The sequence below is a fragment of the Stegostoma tigrinum genome, chromosome 25, assembly GCF_030684315.1.
Source record: "Stegostoma tigrinum isolate sSteTig4 chromosome 25, sSteTig4.hap1, whole genome shotgun sequence".
In the NCBI taxonomy this organism is placed as follows: Eukaryota; Metazoa; Chordata; class Chondrichthyes; order Orectolobiformes; family Stegostomatidae; genus Stegostoma; species Stegostoma tigrinum.
In genome coordinates, this window is record NC_081378.1 from 53,545,586 (window position 1) to 53,566,978 (window position 21,393).

General features: G+C 42.3%; 1 protein-coding gene across 5 annotated transcripts in view; it reads left to right on the forward strand.

Annotated features, from left to right (window-relative positions):
- Positions 1-21,393, forward strand: part of LOC125463442 (mitochondrial 10-formyltetrahydrofolate dehydrogenase-like) — a 116,743-nt gene that overhangs the window by 14,283 nt on the left and 81,067 nt on the right. For all 5 annotated transcript variants that reach the window (XM_059654759.1, XM_059654760.1, XM_059654758.1 and 2 more), the window contains 2 exons: positions 16,011-16,176; positions 19,512-19,613. In XM_059654759.1, the coding sequence (XP_059510742.1) occupies positions 16,011-16,176; positions 19,512-19,613 (268 nt within the window). The remainder of the gene's footprint in view (positions 1-16,010; positions 16,177-19,511; positions 19,614-21,393) is intronic.

The following is a 21,393-nucleotide window of genomic DNA, read 5'->3' on the forward strand; positions in this document are numbered from 1 at the left end:
AGAGACAGTTGTCCCTCCGGAAAGATAAGGGTGGAGAGGGAAAAATGTCTTTGGTGTTGGGATCGGATGGCAGACGGCAGAAGTGTCAGAGGATGATGCATTGGATCCAGAGGTTGGTGGGGTGGTACTTGAGAACGAGAGCGATTTTTGTTATTGCAGGGAGTGGGTGTGAGGAATGAGTTGCAGGAAATGCGGGAGACATGGTCGAGGGCGTTCTCGACCACTGAAGGGGGGAAGTGCGGTCCCTGAAAAACAAGGAAATCTGAGATGTATGGGAGTGGAATGCCTCATCCTGGGAGCAGATATGGTAGAGGTTAAGGAATTGGGAATAGGAGATGGTATTTTTTTGCAGGGAGGTGGGTGGGAGGAGGCGTATTCTTGGTAGCTGTGGGAGCCGGTGAGCTTGAAATGGATATCGGTTTCTTGGTGGTTGCCAGAGATGAAGGCAGAGGTTCAGGAAGGAGAGAGAGGTCTTCGAGATGGTCCAGGTGAACTTAAGGTTGGGGTAGAAGGTTTTGAAGTGGATGAACTGTTCAAGGTCCTCATGGGAGCAAGTGGTGGCACCGATAGAGTCATCAATGTAATGGAGGAAGAGGTGGGGTTTAGGGCCAGTGTACGTATGGAAGAAGGATTGTTCCACGTACCTACAAAGAGGCAGGCATAGCTTGTGCTCAAGCAGGTACCCATGGGCACCCCTTCTGCCTGGAGGAAGTCGGCGAAATTGAAAGAGAAGTTATTGAGGGTGAGGACATAGAACGTAGAACATTACAGCGCAATACAGGCCCTTCAGCCCTCGATGTTGTGTTGACCTGTGAAACCAATCTGAAGTGGATCTAACCTATACTATTCCATGATCATCCATATGTTTATCCAATGACCATTTAAATGCCTTAAAGTTGGCAAGTCTACTATTGTTGCAGGCAGGGTTTTCATGCCCTTAGTACTTTCTGAGTAAAGAACCTACCTCTCACTTCTGTCCTATATCTATCACCCCTCAATTTAAAGTTATGCCCCCTCCTGTTAGCCATCTCCATCTGAGGAAAAAGGGTCTCACGGTCCACCCTATCTAATCCTCTGATCATCTTGTATGTCTCCGTTAAGTTGCCTCTTAACCTTCTTCTCTCTAACAAAAACAGCCTCAAGTCCCTCAGCGTTTCCTCATAAGACCTTCCCTCCATACCAGGCAACACCCTGGTAAATCTCCTCTGCACCCTTTCCGATGTTTCCACATCCTTCCTATAATACAGCGACCAGAACTGTACGCAGTACTCCAAGTGCAGCGCACCAGAGTTTTGTACAGCTGCAACATAACCTCATGGCTCTGAAACTTTCAGGGATCAATGCACGTGGACAACGAGATTTCTCTGCTCATCCACGGTACCAAGAATCTTACCATTATCCCAATACTATTTCTGTTAGTCCTTCCAAAGTGAATCACCTCACATTTTCCCTCATTAAACTCCATTTGCCACCTCTCAGCCCAGCTCTGAGCTTATCTATGTGCCTCTGTAAACTGCAACATCCTTCCGCACTAACCAAACTCTGCCGACTTTAGTGTCATCTGCAAATTTACTAACCCATCCTTCCACACTGTTATCCAGATCATTCATAAAAATGACAAACAGCAGTAGCCCCAAAACAGATCCTTGCGGTACACCACTAGTAACTGAACTCCAGGATGAACATTTCCCATCAACCACCACCCTCTGTTTTCTTGCAGCTAGCCAATTTCGGATCCAAACCACTAAATCACCCTCAATCCCGTGCCTCGTATTTTCTGCAATAGTCTACCGTGAGGAACCTTATCAAATGCTTTACTGAAATCCAGATACACCACATCAACTGCTGTATGCTTATCTACCTGTTTCGCCACTTTCTCAAAGAACTCAATCGGCTTTGTGAGGCACACCCTACCCTTCACAAAACTCTGTTGACTGTCCCTAATCAAATTATTCCTTTCTAAATGATTATAAATCCTATCTCTTATAATTCTTTCCCACACTTTACCCACAACCGAAGTGAGGCTCACTGGTCTAAAATTACCAGGGTTGTCTCTACTCCCCTTCTTGAACAAGGGGACAACATTTGCTATCCTCCAGTCTTCTGGCACTATTCCTGTAGACAACAATGACATGAGGATCAAAGCCAAAGGCTCTGCAATCTCCTCCCTAGCTTCCCAGAGAATCCTAGGATAAATCCCATCCGGCCTAGAGGACTCAATTATTTTCACACTTCCCAGAATTGCTAACACCTCCTCTGTATGAACCTCAAACCTGTCTCATCTAATATCCTGTATCTCAGTATTCTCCTCGAAAACGTTGTCTTTTTCCTGTGTGAATACTGATGAAAAATGTTCATTTAGCGCCTCGCCTATCTCTTTGGACTCCATGCACAACTTCCCACTACTGTCCTTGACTGGCCCTAATCTTACTCTAGTCATTCTTTTATTCCTGACACACCTATAGAAAGCTTTAGGGTTTTCCTTGATCCTACCTAACAAAGACTTCTTATATCCCATCCTGGCTCTTATCCATGAATCCGAAATGGCCACAACATCGAAGTCCCAGGTATCAACCCATGCTGCAAGTTCACCCATCTTATTCCAGATGCTCCTGGTGTTGAAGTAGATACACTTCAAATCACCTTCCTGCCTGCTGGTACACTCCTGCAACCTTATTCATGACCTCACTACTCCCACCCTGCTGTGCTGTACACTGGAGCTACAATTCAGGTTCCCATTCCTCTGCTGAATTAGTTTAAACCCTCCCCAAGAGCATTAGCAAATTTCCCCCCCCCCCCTCAGGATATTGGTACCCCTCTAGTTCAGGTGTACACCATCCCGTTTGTAGAGGTCCCACCTACCCCAGAATGAGCCCCAATTATCCAGGTATCTGAATTCCTCCCTCCTGCACCATCCCTGTAGCCAGGTGTTCAACTGCTGTCTCCCCCTGTTCCTCGCCTCGCTGGCACGGGTAACAAACCAGAGATAACAACTCTGTTTGTTCCAGCACCGAGCTTCCACCCTAGCTCCTTGAATTTCTGCCTTACATCCCCATCCCTTTTCCTACCTATGCTGTTGGTGCCTATGTGGACCATGACTTGGGGATGCTCCCCCACATCCTTAAGGATCCAGAAAACACAATCTGAGACATCACAGACCCTGGCACCTGGGAGGCAACACACCAACCACGAGCCTCTGTCATTCTCACAGAATCTTCGATCTGCCCCCTTAACTATGGAGTCCCCAATGACTAATGCTCTCCTCCTCTCCCCGTTCCCCTTCAGAGCAACAGGGACAGACTCTGTGACAGAGACCTGTACCCCATGGTTCACCCTTGGTAAGCCGTCTCCCTCAACAGTATCCAAAACGGTATACTTGTTATTGAGGGGAATGGCCACAGGGGATCCCTGCACTGTCTTCGGCTAAGTGGATGAGGGTGTCAGTGGTGGGACGCTGATCGGCCTGCGGGACAGGAAGAAGTGGGAGGGCATTTAAGCCATCTGTATGTGGAATGCAGGTGTATGGGGACTGGATGTCCATGGTTAAGATGAGCTGTTGGGGACCGGGGAATTGGAAGCTCTGGAGGAGGTGGAGGGTGTGGGTGGTGTCACGGATGTAGCTAGGGAGTTCCTGGACCAAAGGGAAGAAAATGGAGTTGAGATAGGTGGCGATAAGTTCGGTGGGGCAGGAGCAGGTAGACAATGGGTTGACCAGGGCAGTCAGGTTTGTCTTAAATATGTGACCCTTTGTCCTGAGATTATGCCTTCTGGTCCGAGACACTTCTTAAGGGAACACAATCTTTCTGATCTGCCCTGTGTCCCCTAAGAATTTTCTATGTTTCGGTAAGGCCTCCTCTCATTCTTCTAAGGGACAAAACATATGGGGACGGTCATTTGCACAGAAGACAGGACTGCCTCTTCATTAAAAATAACGATTTTATTGCCCAAGCATGGAAATATCTCTGAGCTTCAAGTGTTTCACATCATGCTGCCATTGGAGTGAAAAGGAAAGCCAGCAACATTTATAAAATTTTAGGCTCAAAATCTCTCTGTACTGATTTGTCGATTTGCTAGGATTTTGTCTGATTTCTTCATCAACTTCTTGCTTAGTTGACAGGATGTCTATCTTGTTTAAATAACTGTATAGTGTACTTGTCTCCATTGGTGATTCTTTCCCTTGAATTTGGTTAATATTGGTCCAGGAGAACATGATGTGTCGGATTGAATGTGATGATGAGGCTCTTGCACTGAATCCCTCAAGGTTCTTGTCAGTACAGCTAGATGTGTTGTCAACTGTTGACAAGGCTTATACTTGTAGCCACAGCAAAGATGTCCTGACTCTCTATCTCCTGCATCATATTACCCCAGTTTACTAACTGGAGGAGAGTACTGTCCATGACACTGCAAGTGTTGAATTAAGCCAGGGTGCAGTGACACAGCCATTGCATAACAGTTTAACTTGGCCAGTGGTGTTAAACAGCTTGACTCACTTATGTTGACTGCAATGGGCCAAAATCAATACCATATCTCATAAAGCAGGCCAATGTTTTGCAACTTGATGTAAACCTTTCAATAATGTCCGAGAGAACAGCGTCCAGTACACTTTTGATATGATGACTACTTCTTCCAATCCCCGTGCATGGAAATCCTACCGCTGAAAAGAGGCACGTTTTTAAGGGAGAATTTGATCATTGCAAATTATTTCCAAAGAACTTTGTGAATTTAATTGCATTTTGTTGCCAAATAGAAGATAAAAGGACTTTGAGAATGTGATTGCACCTGTTACTGTTGCCATTTTCCCATTGTGCCTAATTATTGTCTGCTTACCCTTCTTGCAGCTTTTTGTTTCAGCAACTTTGTTTCACATACTTTTGCAACTTGCATTGTAATGGACCAGACCAGACCACCTCAAAATATTTTAAAACAGTAGCCTAGACCCTAACTTTTTCTTATTTTAAGGGTAGATGTGAAGTGTGATGCATCTGGTCAAACCACTCAACGTTAAACAAAACGTAATTTATTTAAACACAATAGTTAAAATACAAACAAGAGAAAGAGAAACTTAGAATAAGTTTAGAAAACTTAAGTGAATAATAGGTAGAGGACCTATTACTAATTAACTGTTTCAATAAAGTAACATCCTATAAACACACCCTTTGGCAAAATGGTAAATCCAGACACAGATTCTTACAGGCAATTCTCCAAACTGGGAGGAAACAACATCGAAAGATTTCAGAGAATGTAGCAGCTAGGAATCATTTACTACAATTGCAACTCTTCTTGGACCTGGAGATGGTAGGAACTGCAGATGCTGGAGAATCTGAGATAACAAGGTGTAGAGCTGGATGAACACAGCAGGCTGAGCAGGAAAGATGACGTTTTGGCCTAGACCCAGGTCTGAAATGTCAGCTTTCCTGCTCCTATGATGCTGCTTGGCCTGTTGTGTTCATCCAGCTCTACACCTTGTTATCTCTTCTGGACCTAAACAGCTTCTGACTGCTACACTTTTTTTAAAAAAAGGTAAGAAAGCTTGATCTGTGAGTACTGGCCATTTCCCTTCCATTGTTACAACAGTTTTTAAAGAAAAGCCTAAAGGCCTCCTTTGATTATTGACTTAGGCAGTCTCCTGTAATCACTTTGGCATCTCTGCCTTTACAACCTCTCTTCAAAAAAAAATCCAGGACAAAATAACATTTTTAAAGTGACAGCATTGTCACACCATCAACGCATTCACTCAGGATGGGGTCCTGAGCTTGGCGAAACATAAGAATAAGTTTGTCCAGAAAATTTGTACTTCCAAATGTGGCTAGAACATTGCATCAATGAAGGTAAACATTATTTTTTCTGCATGAGAAATTTTCTATTACTTGGACTTTCAACTTTTTATCTTATAAATTTGGTTTTTTGACATTTAGGTTTTCCTGCATTTTTTTCAGTCAAGTAGACCCACGTCTGATATTTTTATCATGAACTTATTATCCCAAAAGGTTATTGTAGATTGATAATAACATTGCACATTTAGTGCATCTGCCTTCCCTTCACGCTGCATCTTGATGAGGAGATACATATGCCCTGATTTGTGTGCTCGTGCCACTTTAAAGGAGACATCTCTATTTGAACAAGTAGACTTATTTAATAGCTATTAAAATTGATTGCTATTACTGTTACCAACAGTGCCCTGAAATGTGCAAACAGGTTCAACGTACTGTTGAATGCCTGTTAGATTGTCAGGGTTGTATAATCAGGGAGGAATATTATTACTTCCTTATCTTCCTTTCACCTAGTACAGACAGCACTGGATAGTATTGTGTTTCTGGCTGATGATCTGGGATTCATGAGATATGCAATGAATATCCAGTACACTTGCCAAACTCAATGTCATGTTTAACCTGAGTGTTTCTCAAGTCTTCCAGACTGTTGAGAGATAACTTTGTTAATTAGAAATAGATTTGGATAAGGAAAGCTCTACGAAGTTTATATCTTCCTTCCTTCCTTTCCTTTTGAAACTTGCTTCTTGTTTGTAGGTTGAACTAAATGGTTGAGCTATGTAGAGACATAGAACATAGAACAGTAGAGCGCAGTACAGGGCCTTCAGCCCACGATGTTGTGCCAAACTTTTATGCTAAACCAAAGGTCTGTCTAACCTCCACCCCTACCTTATACTATCGTCCATATGCCTATCTAACAGCCACTTTAATGTCCCTAATGAGGCCAACTCCACTACCCTCTCAGGCAAAGCATTCCACTCCCCTACCAGTCTGAGTAAAAAACCTACCTCTGACGTCTCCCCGATATCTACCTCCGCTCACTTTAAAACTATGCCCCCATGTAACTACCTCCACCCTAGGGAAAAAGTCTCTGGCTGTCCACTGTATCTATACCTCATCATTTTGTACACCTCTATCAAGTTCCTCTCCTCCTTCGTCATTCTAAAGAGAAAAGCCCTAGCGCTGTCATAAATCATAAAGTCATTGCGTCATATGGCACAGAAGCAGACCCTTCAGTCCAACTCATTTATGCTCACCAGGTTTCACAAAACATAGAACATAGAGTACAGCACAGTACAGGCCCTTCGGCCCACAATGTTGTACCGTGTTTCCCAAACTAAGCTAGTCCTATTTGCCTGCATTTGACCCATATCCCTCTAAACTTTTTCTATTTATGTACCTGTCCAAATGGCTTTTCAAGGTTGTAACTGTATCTGCATCTACCACTTCCTCTGGCAGTTCATTCTATATATGCACCATCCTCTGTGTGAAAAAGCTGCCCCTCAGGCCCCTTTTAAATCTTTCCTCTCTCATGTTAAAACTATGCCATCTGGTTTTGAACTCCCTTACCCTGGGGAAAAGACCTTTGCTATTCACCTTATCAGTCTCGCTGATGATGTTATAATCCTTCATAAGCTTGACCTCCTATGCTTCAGGGAAATAAGTTCAAGCCTATCCAGTTTCCTGATAACTCAAACCCACCAGTCCCAGTAACATCCTTGTAAATCTTTTCTGCACCATCTCCAATTTAACAGTATACTTCCAATACCAGGGCAACCAGAATTGTATGCAGTACTCCAAAAGTGACCTCTCAGATGTCCTGTACCACAGTATGATGGACTAACTCCTGTACTCAGTGGTCTGAGCAACAAAGGCAAGTGTGCCAAATGCCTTCTTCACTATCCTACCTGTGACTCCACTTTCAAAGAACTTTCAAAGCACCCCTAGGTCTCTGTTTGACAGCACTACCTAGGACCCTACCAAATACTGTGTAAGTCCTGCACTGGTTTGCCTTACCAAAATGCAACACATTGCATTTATCTAAATTAAACTCCATCTGCCATACCTCACTCCTTTTGCCCTGCTGATCAGCATTCTCTCGTACTCTAAGATACCTCTCTTCACTGTTCACCATACCACCAATTTTGGTGTCACCCACAAATTTACTAACCATGCTTCCAATATTCTCATCCAGTCATTTATACAAAATGACAAACAACAGTGGACTTAGCGCTGCGGTCACAGGCCTCCAGTCTGAGCAACCACCCTCTCCTTCTGTCAAGACAATTTTGAATCCAAAGGCTTTCCCTAGATCCCATGTGACCTAACTTTACTGACCAGTCTATCTTGCAGATCCTTGTTGAAGGCCTTGCTAACGTCCGTGTAGACAACGTCTATCGCTCTGTCTTCTTCTATCTTCTTGGTGTCATCTTCAGAGAAACTCAAGTTTATGAGACACAGTTTCCCACTCTGACAGCCATGCTGACTGGCTGTAATCCTTCCTTGCCTATCCAAGTACATGTAATTTTTTTTTCCCTGAAGAAGGGTCTAGGCCCGAAACGTCAGCCTTCCTGCTCCTCTGATGCTGCTAGGCCTGCTGTGTTCATCCAGCTCTACACTTTGTTATCTCAGATTCTCGAGCATCTGCAGTTCCTACTATCTCTGCATGTAAATCCTGTCCGTCAGAATCCCTCCAACAATTTACGCACCAATGACATCAGACTCTCTGATTTGTAGTTCGTGGGCTTTTCCTTACATGCTTTCTTAAATAAAGTACAGTCAGTTCTGATATAATGTGTGATTTTCCAGTGTGAATTGGTTTTAACGTAATTGAAGAATTACAGAATGCTATTTGTAGAACGTTCCCTACATGTATTGGTTACAGCGTGATTCCATCTCTGTCACTTTAAATGTTGTGGTTATTGTGCGATTTTCTTGTAACACGAGACCACACAAGAACAAAACTATTGCGTAGAACCATCAGAATCAACTGTACAACATTAGCTACCCTCCAGACTTCTGGCACCTCACCCCTAACTGTAGTTGATACAAATATCTCCGTAAGTGGCTCTGCAATTTCTTCCTTAGCTTCCCACAAGTGTCCTGGGATATGCTTCATCAGGTCCTGGGGACTTAGTCATTGAGCAGTACAGCATGGAAATAGACCCTTCAGTCCAACTTGTCCATGCTGATCAGATATCCTAAATTAATCTAGTCCCATTTGCCAGCGTCTGGCCCATATCCCTCTAAACCCTTCCTGTTCAATACCCAACCAGAGACCTTTTAAATGTTGTAATTATGGCAGCTCATTCCATATGTGCACCGCCCTCTGTGTGAAAAATTTTCTCCTTTCAAATCTTTCCCTTGTCACCTTAAACCTATTCCCTCTAGTTTTGGATCCCCACCCCAGGGAAAAGATCTTGTCTATTCACTCTATCATGCCCCTCATGATGTTATAAACCTCTAGAAGGTGACCCTCAGCTTCCGATGTTCCAGGGAAAATTGCCCCAGCCTATTCAACCTCTCCCTGTTGTTCAAACCGTCAACCCTGGCAACATCCTTGTAAATCATTTCTGAACCCTTTCAAGTTTCACAACATTCTTCCTATAGCAGGGAGACCAGACTTGAACACAGTATTCTCAAAGTGAGGAGATTTGCATGTATTACTCGGGAGGCTTTAAAATAGTATGGAGGGAGTGTGGGAGAGATTCTAAGCAGTAGTAAGAAAAGAGAGAAGATCGAGGATGGTTTGGAAGTTAAAGAAAACAAGTTAAATAGACAAAGCAGACAAGAGCATGGCAGAAACTAGGGAAGACTGATGAATGAAACTGCACTTACTTCAATACAAGAGGCCTGACATGTAAAACGGATGAACTCGGGGCATGAATGGGAACATGGGACTGGGATATCATGGCTACTACAGAAATATGGCTAAAGACTGGCAGCTCAGTGTTCAGAGGTGTATATATTAAAGGAAGAATAGAAAAGGAGACAAGACATGACAGGGAGTGATGTTTTTGATTCAGGGAAACATCACTGATATACTTAGAGAATAATCTTGGGAGATCATCCAGTGAAGCTATCTGTGTGGAGCTGAGAAATAAAAGGGACAATCACTTTGATGTAATTGGAAAATAGACTGAACCAAGTTATTGCATTTCAGTCAGAGATAGAATTTTGATTACTTTGTAAACAATTGAAAAGTTGAACTGTGTCAACTATCCAAAGACTTGGTTCCAACCTGATTGCCATCCAAACTGAAGCCTTGTCTGGAATATCTTACATGTGACAGTGTGAGAAATCAAATTTTATCCTTTATTATTCAGGCTAGTAATCTTTTAAAAATATAATCCTTGCGGAGAGTTTGTTTTATTTTGAATTGTGGGAGTGTACGTGCATTGGGATCAAAAGTGGATATAGTTCCAAATCCGAATTAGAGATTAGATGGCAGCCAGTTTTGTTACTTGTTTTTGAAAAGTGAGTTGTGTTTGAGAGTTTATTACGCGGTCCAATGAAAATGTATTTATTCTGGATATCAAGACAAAAGGAAATCATTAACTATTTAGGTTAATCAATCAAAATATTAATTTTAATAGGTGATATTACCATTCAACTTGATTATCAGTGTATTCTTCCTTGCACTGAAACAACTCTGCAGAGGTGAGTATCCTACCACCAAGTCATCCTTTATTTACACATGAGCAGTCTTTGATTTTAGAACTCCCTCTTCAGAGTAGGCTGTCAGAGCAAACAGAACCTCTGACACTGCTTTTTTTAAAATCTGTCAGTCCGATTAACAACTCTAATCAGGGAAATCATATTCTATGTTGTCCAGCTGGCTGACCACATTACAATCACTGTATCCCTCCCTCTCTGAATCCATGACTTAGGCCAGCCCTAGTTTTTGGAGAGCCTCTTGGGCCATTTTAGCACTGGGTCAGGTTCCTCTGATTCGGCATTTGATATAGATAATGGGTAATACATGGGACCACACCTCTAGCGCCAGGAAGGCATCAGTAGAATTTCAGTTCCTTCTCGGCATCAAAGGCATTGATTCGGCTATGTCTATCCGACCTCTGATTCGGAGGACTCGTCACCACTTGATGGAAAGTTGAACCCATGGGTTTTAGCAGCCTTTCCAACTGTTCCAAGGGCAGGGTACATTTTGCTCCTGCACCATTTGTGAATTTGCAACTTTCATAGGTCCATGTGCTTGTTTGGGACTGTCGCACCTAGCCGAACTTTATATATCATTGGTCTTGCTGAATGTGCTGCTTACCCATGTGAAGCCATTTCTACGATTATTACACCAAATTCATCCCCTGTATCAAACAGTCACTCTCGCTCAGAGGAGTCTTGAGTCCAGCATTGATGTTCTTGATGCCATTTCAAACCAGTCCACTTCCTGCCAGGCCTGGGAAGATCAGACTTCACTTGGTTGGAGTCTTTTACCCATTAGCAACTCTACTGTATTTGCAAGTAGGGTGGCTCTATAACCAAATAAGAACCACGACAGCTTGGTGTCTACCAAGACTGTAGGCTGTTTCTTCATTGTTAAGCCCACTGTTTTCTGTCTCTAGTTATGTCCTTAGGGCAAATAGTACTGGGTGTGCCTTGCAGAGTTATGGAATTGCTTCCTGGTCAACATACAAGATGACCTTGGCTCCTCTGATTGTCCCTAGACCTTCCGGGAACACTTATGGGTATTTAATTAAGACTTCACTCAAGCAGCCATTTTCTAACTGAAAAATATTGAGCCAATCTAGGTGCATCTCTCACAACTCATTTGGGCCCGAGCCTTTTACTACAATCATTGGTAAGTGACCAGTTGCTTTTCATGAGACTGGAATCAATGTTGTAATTTTAATCTGTAAAGGTTCCCGGGTATAAGTTCTCAGCCTAGCCTTGTTCAAACTTGAGGGCTGGGGTCCAGACGGAATTTTGCTGAAAACTGGTTCTGTGATGAATGATGCCACCACACTGATATTGACCTCCATTAGAGCAGTCCAACCATTTAACCAGATGTTTATTTTAATTGGTTATGGTTTTGATGTTGCTAAACAGTTTAACTATTTCAAACCAGATGTAAGTTGACTTCTCAGTAGGTCCGGCAGCAACCATGGAGAGAAACCAGAGCCAAAGCCTCAGATCCAGTGACCGACCCCCTGCATCTGCCCCCTTCTCAGCAACCCAACTCCCCCCGCCGCCAAAGTTCTGAAGAAAAGTCACTGGATCACTGAAAACAGTGAGATTTTCCAGTAATTTGTTTCAGATTTTTTTTTCTTACACAGGTGGACTTTCCAAGGTATGAACTCTCCAGGATACCAACCTGTGAGTTAGCTTACTCAGTTTTAAGCCCAGAAGGACTCTTTTGCTATCTTGAGCCTGCATGCTGCAAGCAACTACAATGGCCAGGATCCTGAAGAAAATTTTAATTGTATGGCAGAGGCTTGAATTTGCTTTGAGGTTTTGCTGCAGGCCACCCTAGAGGCCACCTCATCATGAAATGTCCTGTTTGAGGCTATGTAATCGCACATAAATGGTGTTGCCCAAACTTGATCAGACTGGTGAGTGTGCCCACTTCCATCGGAATGTGCTGCAACTCTTATGCAGTTTCTAATGATAAATCCAGTTGCGTCCTCTGCTGGTAAATCTTTCCCATTTTGACTGGATTGTTTAATCCATGATTATTGCTGAATTCTTGGAGAATCTAAAATGCAATTTTTTTGATAAATTGTTCATTTGATTTGGATTGTTACTGCTGATGAAGCTTGTTGCATTCCTGTCACAAGTGGTTGGTTCTTCAAGTTTGCATCCCTCAACTCCACACTCAAATTGCTAATGTTTCCTTTTATGTTTATTCTTTGAATGTTGGCATTGTGCAAAGTCACCACTGTTGCCCATCCTAGTTACCAATGGGTGAGAGATTGAATGTTGAAGTCGATTAGGTGGGTGTCATTCAAGTGGACTGCTTTGACAGGATGGCATTGAGCTTCTTGAATGTTATTGGAGTTGCAGTTGTTCAGACAGCACAGTCCTGACTTGTGCCTTGTAGATGGTGGACAGCTTTGGAAAATCAGGATATGAGTTACTCGCTGCATGATTCATAGCCTCTGACTTGCTCTTGTAGCCACTGTATTTATATGGCTGGTCCAGCTCAGTTTGTAGCCAATGATAGCCGTCAAGATAGTGGGGGATTCAGTGATGGTGATGTCATTAAATGTCAAGGGATCATGGTTAGATTCTGTCTTGTTGGAGATGGTCATTGCCTGACATTTGTTTGCCGTGAATGTTACTTGCCACTTTTCAGCCCTGCTTCAGTGATGTGAAGTGTCGTAAATGGTGCTAAACATTGTGCGATCATCATTGAACATCCTGACCTCTGACCTTATGATAGAGAAAAGACCAGTAATGAAACAGCTGAAGATGGTTGGGCCTGGGACAACGTCCTGAAGAACTTCTTCAGAGATGTCCTGGAGCTGAAATGACTGATCTCTGACAACCACAACCATCTTGCTTTCTGCCAGGTATAACTCAAACCAGTGGAGAGTTTTCCCTCTGACTACCATGACTCCAGTTTTGCCTGGGCTCCTCAATATCACACGTGGTCAAATGCTACCTTAATGTCAAGGCCAACCTTTTGCACCTCACCTCTGGAGTGTACATCTTTTGTCCATGCTTGAACTAAGGCTATAATGAGGTCAGGAGCTGAACACCCCTCGTGGAACCCAAACTGAGTGTCATTGAATGGGTTATAACAAAGTGTGAAGCTGGATGAACACAGCAGGCCAAACAGCATCTTGGGAGCACAAAAGCTGTCATTGAATGGGTTATTGCTAAGCTAGTGCTGTTAGACCTGTTCTGATTGTGTTGAGCCTAGTGGATGTGCATTGCAACAATGGAGGGTATTCTGGCATGATGACAAGGTCAATGTCTTCACAGACTTAGTGATAATATTACTCAACTAGTAATCGAGAGTCAGAGGCTAATTTTTTTGGGGAGTTGGGTTTGAATCGGGGCAACTAGCGGAATTTAAATTTAATTAATTAATAGAATTCAGGCAATCCATAAACCTCGAATAGAAGGTTATTTTCAGAAATGATCGTAGTTTGTGGTTTAAAAAAAACCCATCTGGTTCCTTTAGGGAAAAAAATCTCCCGACCTGACCTACGTGTGACTACAGATCCACAGCAGCATGGTTAACTTTTAACTGCTCTCTGAAATGGCCTGGAAAGTCATTCATTTGGTCTAAATTACTGCAAAAGAAATAAAATTACACAGACTACCCCCATCTGTCCGAGATACTAAAACAAGAGATGGCACCCAGCTCTGTCAAACCTGCAGAGTACTCCTTTCTAATGTATGGGGGTCAGTATCAAAACTAGGACAGCTGTTCCATAGATGACCTAAACAACAGCTAGACATAGTGATTCCCTCATGGAATCATGACTTTGTCATTCATGTAAGGTGTCATTTGTGACTTTGGGAAGAACCATTTAAATGTTGTAATGGGATGAATATCTGATTGGAGAGAATCACACCATGTGTTGCAGGAAGGATAGGTCGGGATTTTGGAGGCAACAACTAATTATTAGCTTTAAATGATTACTGAATGGAACACAGTGACACAGTCAGTGACATGCTGAATTTAGAATGGATATCTCCTTCACTTTCTGTCTACCTAGATGTTCAGAAAGAATTGAGTCTTGTTTGTATCTATCTCATTGGACCTTTTTTGACTTCTTATTCCAAAACATTTCAAAAATACGTAGCAGATATTTCAGTCTTAACTGTGTGTTTCTGTGTGGTTAATCATGAACGAACACGTAACTGCAGCGCAGGATGCCAGTCATTGTTTAAACAAAAAGAATGAAGTTTTAGTTTCTGATCTTCAAATTTTGCTTGGTAGCTATAGGTTACAGCTTGGAAAACATTCGTTATCTGGCCTAATTGCGAGAAAGTAAGGATGAGAGGGAGCCTGCAGATGACAAAAAATTCTGGAATGTGGATGTGCTATTGGTTTTCACTCCAGGGCTTAATTACAAAATTGTTTGGGTGCCTCCAGTGTGCTAGCTGATATCGTGACAACTTGGTCAGTTGTTATGAAAGAAGCCTGACAACTGGAGGCAGCAGCTTGGGATTGGCACCTGACATGGGCAGGAACAGACACTCCAGGCTTTCAATTGGATGGATGGTGGGACATGTGGGTGTTAATTTTCTTGCTAATGTTGAGGTGAACGGTACAGACTGGAAGTGTCTGCGGGCTGGGAGGGAGGTGTTGAGGTTAGGGGGCAGGATCGTTAGACCCATCATTCAAAGGCAGGAGGCGGTGAATAGGGGAGGGAATTTACATCAGAAGGTGTTGCCTAGTGCAAGGGAGGCCTATGCTTTGTGAAGTACAGAAACGATGACGCAGTAGCATAGTGGTTAGCACTGCCGCTTCACAGCACCTGACCCAGGTTCGATTTTAACCTTGGGTGACTGTTCTGGATGTGAGTTTGCTCACTGAGCTGGAAGGTTAGTTTTCAGATGTTTCATCACCATTCTAGGTAACATCATCAGTGAGCCTCTGACGAAGCGCTGGTGTTATGTCCTGCTTTCTATTTGTCTGGTTAGGTTTCCTTGGGTTGGTGATGTCATTTCCTGTTCTTTTTCTCAGGGGATGGTAGATTGGCTCCAAATCAATGTGTTTGTTGATGGAGTTCCGGTTGGAATGCCATACTTCTAGGAATTCTCGTGCGTGTCTCTGTTTGGCTTGTCCTAGGATGGATGTGTTGTTCCAATCAAAGTGGTGTACTTCCTCATCTGTATGTAAGGATACGAGTGATAGTGGGTCATGTCGTTTTGTGGCTAGTTGATGTTCAAATGAACACTCCCCCTATGAAAACCAGTCCCACCCCATCTCCATAACCCCACATGGTGTTTTTACTGTGGTTAACCGACCTAACCTGCACATCCCTGGGCCGTCGGTGACAATTTTTAGCGTGGCCAACCCACATCTTTGGACTGTTGGAGAAAACTAAACCACCTGGCCGAAACCCACACAGACACAGGGATAACATGCAAACTGCACACAATCGCCCAAGGCTGAAATCAATCTCAGGTCCCTGGCACCGTGAGGCAGCAGTGCTAACCACTGTGCCAACTTGTCACCCTGAAGAAGCCCTGCCTCAGTTCCCCGAGATGGGGTAGTTAAGCCGCAGAGATTGTATAAACAAACCTGTAACCATTGTTTGTGTGCAGGACTCTTATTCATGGAGATAAGATCGGAGGTTTCTCCATCTTCTGGGCGGATGAAGGTCTGGATACTGGCCCCATTCTTCTGCAGAGGCAATGTGATATTGATCCGAATGACACTGTTGACTCATTGTACAATCGTTTCCTGTACCCTGAAGGAATCGTTGCAATGGTAAGAGCGTTTTCAAAATTCCTTCTCCAAATCTGAGCCTCACTGCCTAGACCAATATATATTTTGCAATTTTAATTGCCCAAGATCTGCCACTTGAACCTCTGCAGTCCATGTGTTGTAGATACATACACAGTGCTGATGGGGAGGAAGTTCAAGGATATTGAACCAGTGACATGAATGAACAATGATAAAATTCCAAGTCAGGATGTTATGTGACTTACAAGTGAACTTGCAGTTGCTGGAGTTATCATTTGTCTTGCTGATCTTGGTGATCAATAACGTGGGTTTGGAAGTTGCTGTCTTGGAAGCTTGGTGAATTGCTGCAGTATATCTTGGTACTCACAGATGCAAGGTGGGCTTGTGCCTGTGCACTAATTACAGGTTCAGAGGTGGCCTTGCAATGCAGCTTGATATGTTCTCCAGTAAGTGCAACAACTTTGACCATATAAGTCCCAAAAAAAAAGAAGCAACGTACCAGCCTGCTTCAGGAAAGTCCTGTTGAGCCCAAGGTATGCGACCAGAACCTGTCAGCAATGGAAAAGTTATCTTGGCAGCACACTCTCCAACTGACAAGACACATTACAGAATTGCCATATTGCAGCCTTCAGATATTTATCTGGGAACAATGTTGATTACATCTGCCTACCAAGCTGAAAGTGTGTGTACATATGAATTGAAATCAGAAGTAGGCCATGCAGCTCTTGAAGCTGTCCTGCATTCAGCGTGATCTGAGCTGATCATCTTCTTCCATACCATTTTCACCCAATATCCCTGTATCTTGATATTTTAATTAGTCTCAATCTATTGATCTTAATATTATACATACTCAATGACTGAGCCTCTGTGGTCCTTGAGTAGAGAATTCCAAAGATTCACCACTTTCTGAATGAAGAAACTCTTTCCCATCTCAATTCTAAATAGTCTGCTCCATATTCTATGACTGTGCCTCCTGGTTCTAGACACCAAGTCAGGCAAAGATTGTATATAATTACAGTAAGATGGTCCTCTAGCAATAAAGGCCAGCGTATCATTTACCTTTTCAAATGCTAGCCTGAATGTTAACTTTCAGTGACATTTATTATTATTGAAGCTTCTTGATTCAACCCTTTATTGATCAATGGAACAAACTCGAGGTGTCTAGTGGCCTGCTGTTGCTTCTAATTCATATGTTTATACAAACGAGGATGCCCAAGTCCCTTTTGAAATTCAACACTTCCTAACCCCTCACTATTGGATATTCTGTATTTCTGATTTTCTTATGAAAATGGATAATGTTACATTACTTCAGTGTATATTTCACCTGTCTAACTTGTTGGAGGGTTTGAATGTTTAATGTGGCAGAAGGGGTGCCAAACAGCTAAGCTGGTTTATGTTGGATATTATTGAACTCCAAGAGTTGTTGGAGCTGCACTTAGGCACACTAGTGAAGAAAATTTTAAAGATTTTATCACATCCCTGGTGGTGAGCAGTGTTGGGGAGCCAGAAAGTGCAGAATTTTTTGCAGAATCCTCAGCTTCCATTCTTTCCCAGGTGCTAAAATTCTGTTTTAACAGTGCCGCTGTAAATCTCCTTTGCACCTTCTCTCATACAAATGCCTCCTTCATGTACGCAATAGCCAGAATCAGAGGGGCTGAAGAAGGGTCCCAGCCTGAAATGTCAATTTTCCTGCTTCTCTAATGCTGCCTGACCTGCTGTGTTCCTCCGGCTCCACACTGTGTTGTCTCATAATATAACGCCTTGTTTGTCCAGCCTAAGTAATCTCTCACTTCTTGGAATTGAATCTCACTGTCTCATGTTTCTGCCCATTTAACCAGTCCATTGATACCTTCCTGCAGTCATTGGCTTATTACCAATTATCATTTCTTCTGTAAAGATATCCTATTACCTCTCTCTCATGTCCTCTACATTTAAATTTAAATTATTATTATATACCAGAAATAACAATTGACTCAGCATTCAGCCCTGCAGAATTCTGCTGGAAACAACCTTACTGTCACAAAATCACTCATTACCCCTTGCTGTCACCACTGATTCAAATTTCATTTCACTTGATGCATTTCCATGGATTCTACAAGTCTTTTATGGCCAGTCTGCCGTGTGATATCTTCTCAATAAGCCTTGCCAAAATCCAGATAGATTACATTAAGCGTTCTTATTCACTTCCCCTTGTTACCTGCCAAAACAAATCAAGTTATTGAGATAAAACCTTCTTTTAACAAAGCCAACCTATCTTTGGTTAATATCTATTTTACTAAATGACAAGTTGTACTACGCTTCAAACATTTTCCAGAAATTTTCCCTCTAGTAAGATTAGTTAGCCCTTTCCTCCTTTTTAAACAATGATGGAACTGCATTGTCCTTGGGTACCACATCTGCACTAAGAAAGGATTAGACAATGCATTTTATGTGTTCGTGAAACTGCTTTGGGTTTTACTTGATTTTGGTTGCTAATACACATCCTCACTTTGCTTTCTTAATTTCCTTTTTAATTCCACTTTTGTACTTCCTTAACCCTTTGCAGTATTGAATACTCAGTATCTGATGAGACTCCTTTTTATTGCCTTGACCTACCTTGGATGCTTTTTGACATCCAGGGTGTTTAGATTTTGGAGTTAAATGCCACCAAAGAAAATACCTGAGCCATGACAGCTTCCTATATGAAGAATTGCATGTATTGTACTTGACAGTTCTTGAGTGTTGAAATGAAATAGATTTTGATGCAAAGTCTCTGCTAACTTAATGATAGAACATAGAACATAGAGGACATAGAACATAGAGGACATAGAACATAGAGGACATAGAACATAGAGGACATAGAAAAGTACAGCACAGTGCAGGCCCTTCGGCCCACGATGTTGTGCTGTGGAATAATCCTAATCCAAAAATAAAATAACCTAACCTACATTCCCCTCAATTCACTGCTGTCCATGTGCATGTCCAGCAGTCGCTTAAATGTCACTAGTGACACCGCTTCCACGACTACCACTGGTCAACTATTCCATGCACTCACAACTCTCTGGGTGAAGAACCTCCCTCTGACGTCTCCTCTATACCTTCCTCCTAACACCTTAAAACTATGACCCCTCATGGCAGTCAATCCTGCCCTGGGGAAAAGTCTCTGGCTATCAACTCTATCCATGCCTCTCATCTAACTTATTGATGTGTGTGGCTGAGTTCAAATATGAATTCACTCCTGAATGGAAACTTGAGTGTAAGAATCTCTTGTCCATCACTTTAACTATGATTGCTGTGTAATATAACCCAGGATGCTGGTAATGTTGCACCTGAAGATTCCAGGAACTTTGGATCAAGTCCCAGTACCCTTTTCGTTTCAGGTAGAAGCTGTGCAGCTAATTGCTGAAGGGAAAGCACCTCGAATAACTCAACTTGAAGAAGGAGCAACATATGAAGGAATTCAGAGGAAAGAGAATGCAAAGGTAGTGTTTTAGTTTATTGTTTACAGTTATTTTGCAGTATCTTTTCTCCATAACAGTGACTGTATTTTGAAACTAAATCATACAAATGTATGATTCTGTTCATAGTCTGGCCTCAACATGATTCCAGATCTACAATGTACTTGACTCTAAACCACTTCTCAATTATATCAATTCACTAGTCCTACTAAAGGCAGGATCACCATACAATCTGCAGTGGTTCATGGAGAAGGTTCACCTCAATAATGAAGCTAGGGAGTGGTTGAAGCAAATACATGTAAGGAGAAGCTTGATTCATTCATTAGGTTGAAAAGAACTGAAGAGTATGGGAGCATGATAGGAAGAAGCAGAGTTGGAGCGTGGTCATTTTGGAATACAAAAATAACTCTTGGCTTCCTTCATCTATTGCAAAACATCTTGTTGAATTCCCCTGCTCTCTCCTCCACCCTCACTTCCAAGAAGTATGAGGAGCTCGTGGTGCTGTGAAGATTGAGGTAATTAAATGGCTGCTCTGCCATATCCTTCTTTTCCATGATCTTGGCTGCTCATACTAGCTTTAGTGCTCCTCTTTGCCTACTGTACGTTTACATCGATCTCTAGTTTTCATCCTACTTCACCTTATGTCTTCCTTGAGCTTATGTTGCCCATGGGTCCCACTTTCTGGTGTCCTATTCCTGTTAACCTATTCTCACTAACCTACTAATCACTTACCAGCTCACTTCCCCCACATCCATTGACCCATACTGTAAATGATGTTTTCAGTTCAGGTAGTGAAAGAGGCAGAAGTTCAGAAACTTGACTGGTTTAAACATGGGGAGGACCCTTTTGATAAGCTGATTGTATTTAAGGTGGTAATGTATTTTGCATGATAATGAGACATAAAAATTATAATTCAGAACAAAATTAATGTTCAGTTAATTAAAGAGAGCCAGCGGGGATTTTAAAGGATAATTGTGTTTAATTAACTTGCATGAGTCTTTTGATGAGGTAACGGCGTGTGTTGGTGAGGCTAATATTGTCGATGTGGTGTACATGGATTTTGATGGGGATAGAAGGCATTTGACAGAGTGCAGCTCAACAGACTTGTGTACAGACATTCAGCTCATCTAGTAAAAGGGACAACTTGGGCACAAAATTGGCTGAATGACAGTAAATAGAAAGTTGTGTAGCCTGGAGGAAGATTCATAATAGAGTTCTCCAGGGGTTGGTGTTATGACCTTGCTCTCCCTGATGCATATTAATAATCTAGATCTTAGTGCGCATGGCACAATTTCATAAGGTAGAGACTTCGCAAAATTTGGAAGCATTTTGAACTGTGATTGGGATAATGTAAACTTTAAAAATATAAACTGGTAGGAAGGGGAAGACAAGTAGGTTAAATTTAATGCAGAGAAATGTGAAGTGATTCATTTTGATAAGAAGAATTTGGAGAGGTGATACGTTACAAAGCGTTCAGTTTTAAAGAGAATGCAGAGTAGATGGATCTGGGGTATATATGTACAAATCTTTAAAGTTCTCAGGACAGATTGAGAGTGTGATTAATAAGCATTCGACATCCTGGTGTTTATTATTATATTTACAATGAGTATAAAAGCAAGGAAGATGTATAAAACCTCTATTAAACACTGGTTTGGCATCAACTGGATGCATCGATTACTTTTTGAAAAATGTGGTGAAGTTGTCAGGAAGATCACAAGGATGATTCCAGGGATGATGATTGTAGGTAGATTGGCAAAGTTGGCACTGTCCTTTGTGCAGAAGAGAAGGCTGAGTGGAGATTTGG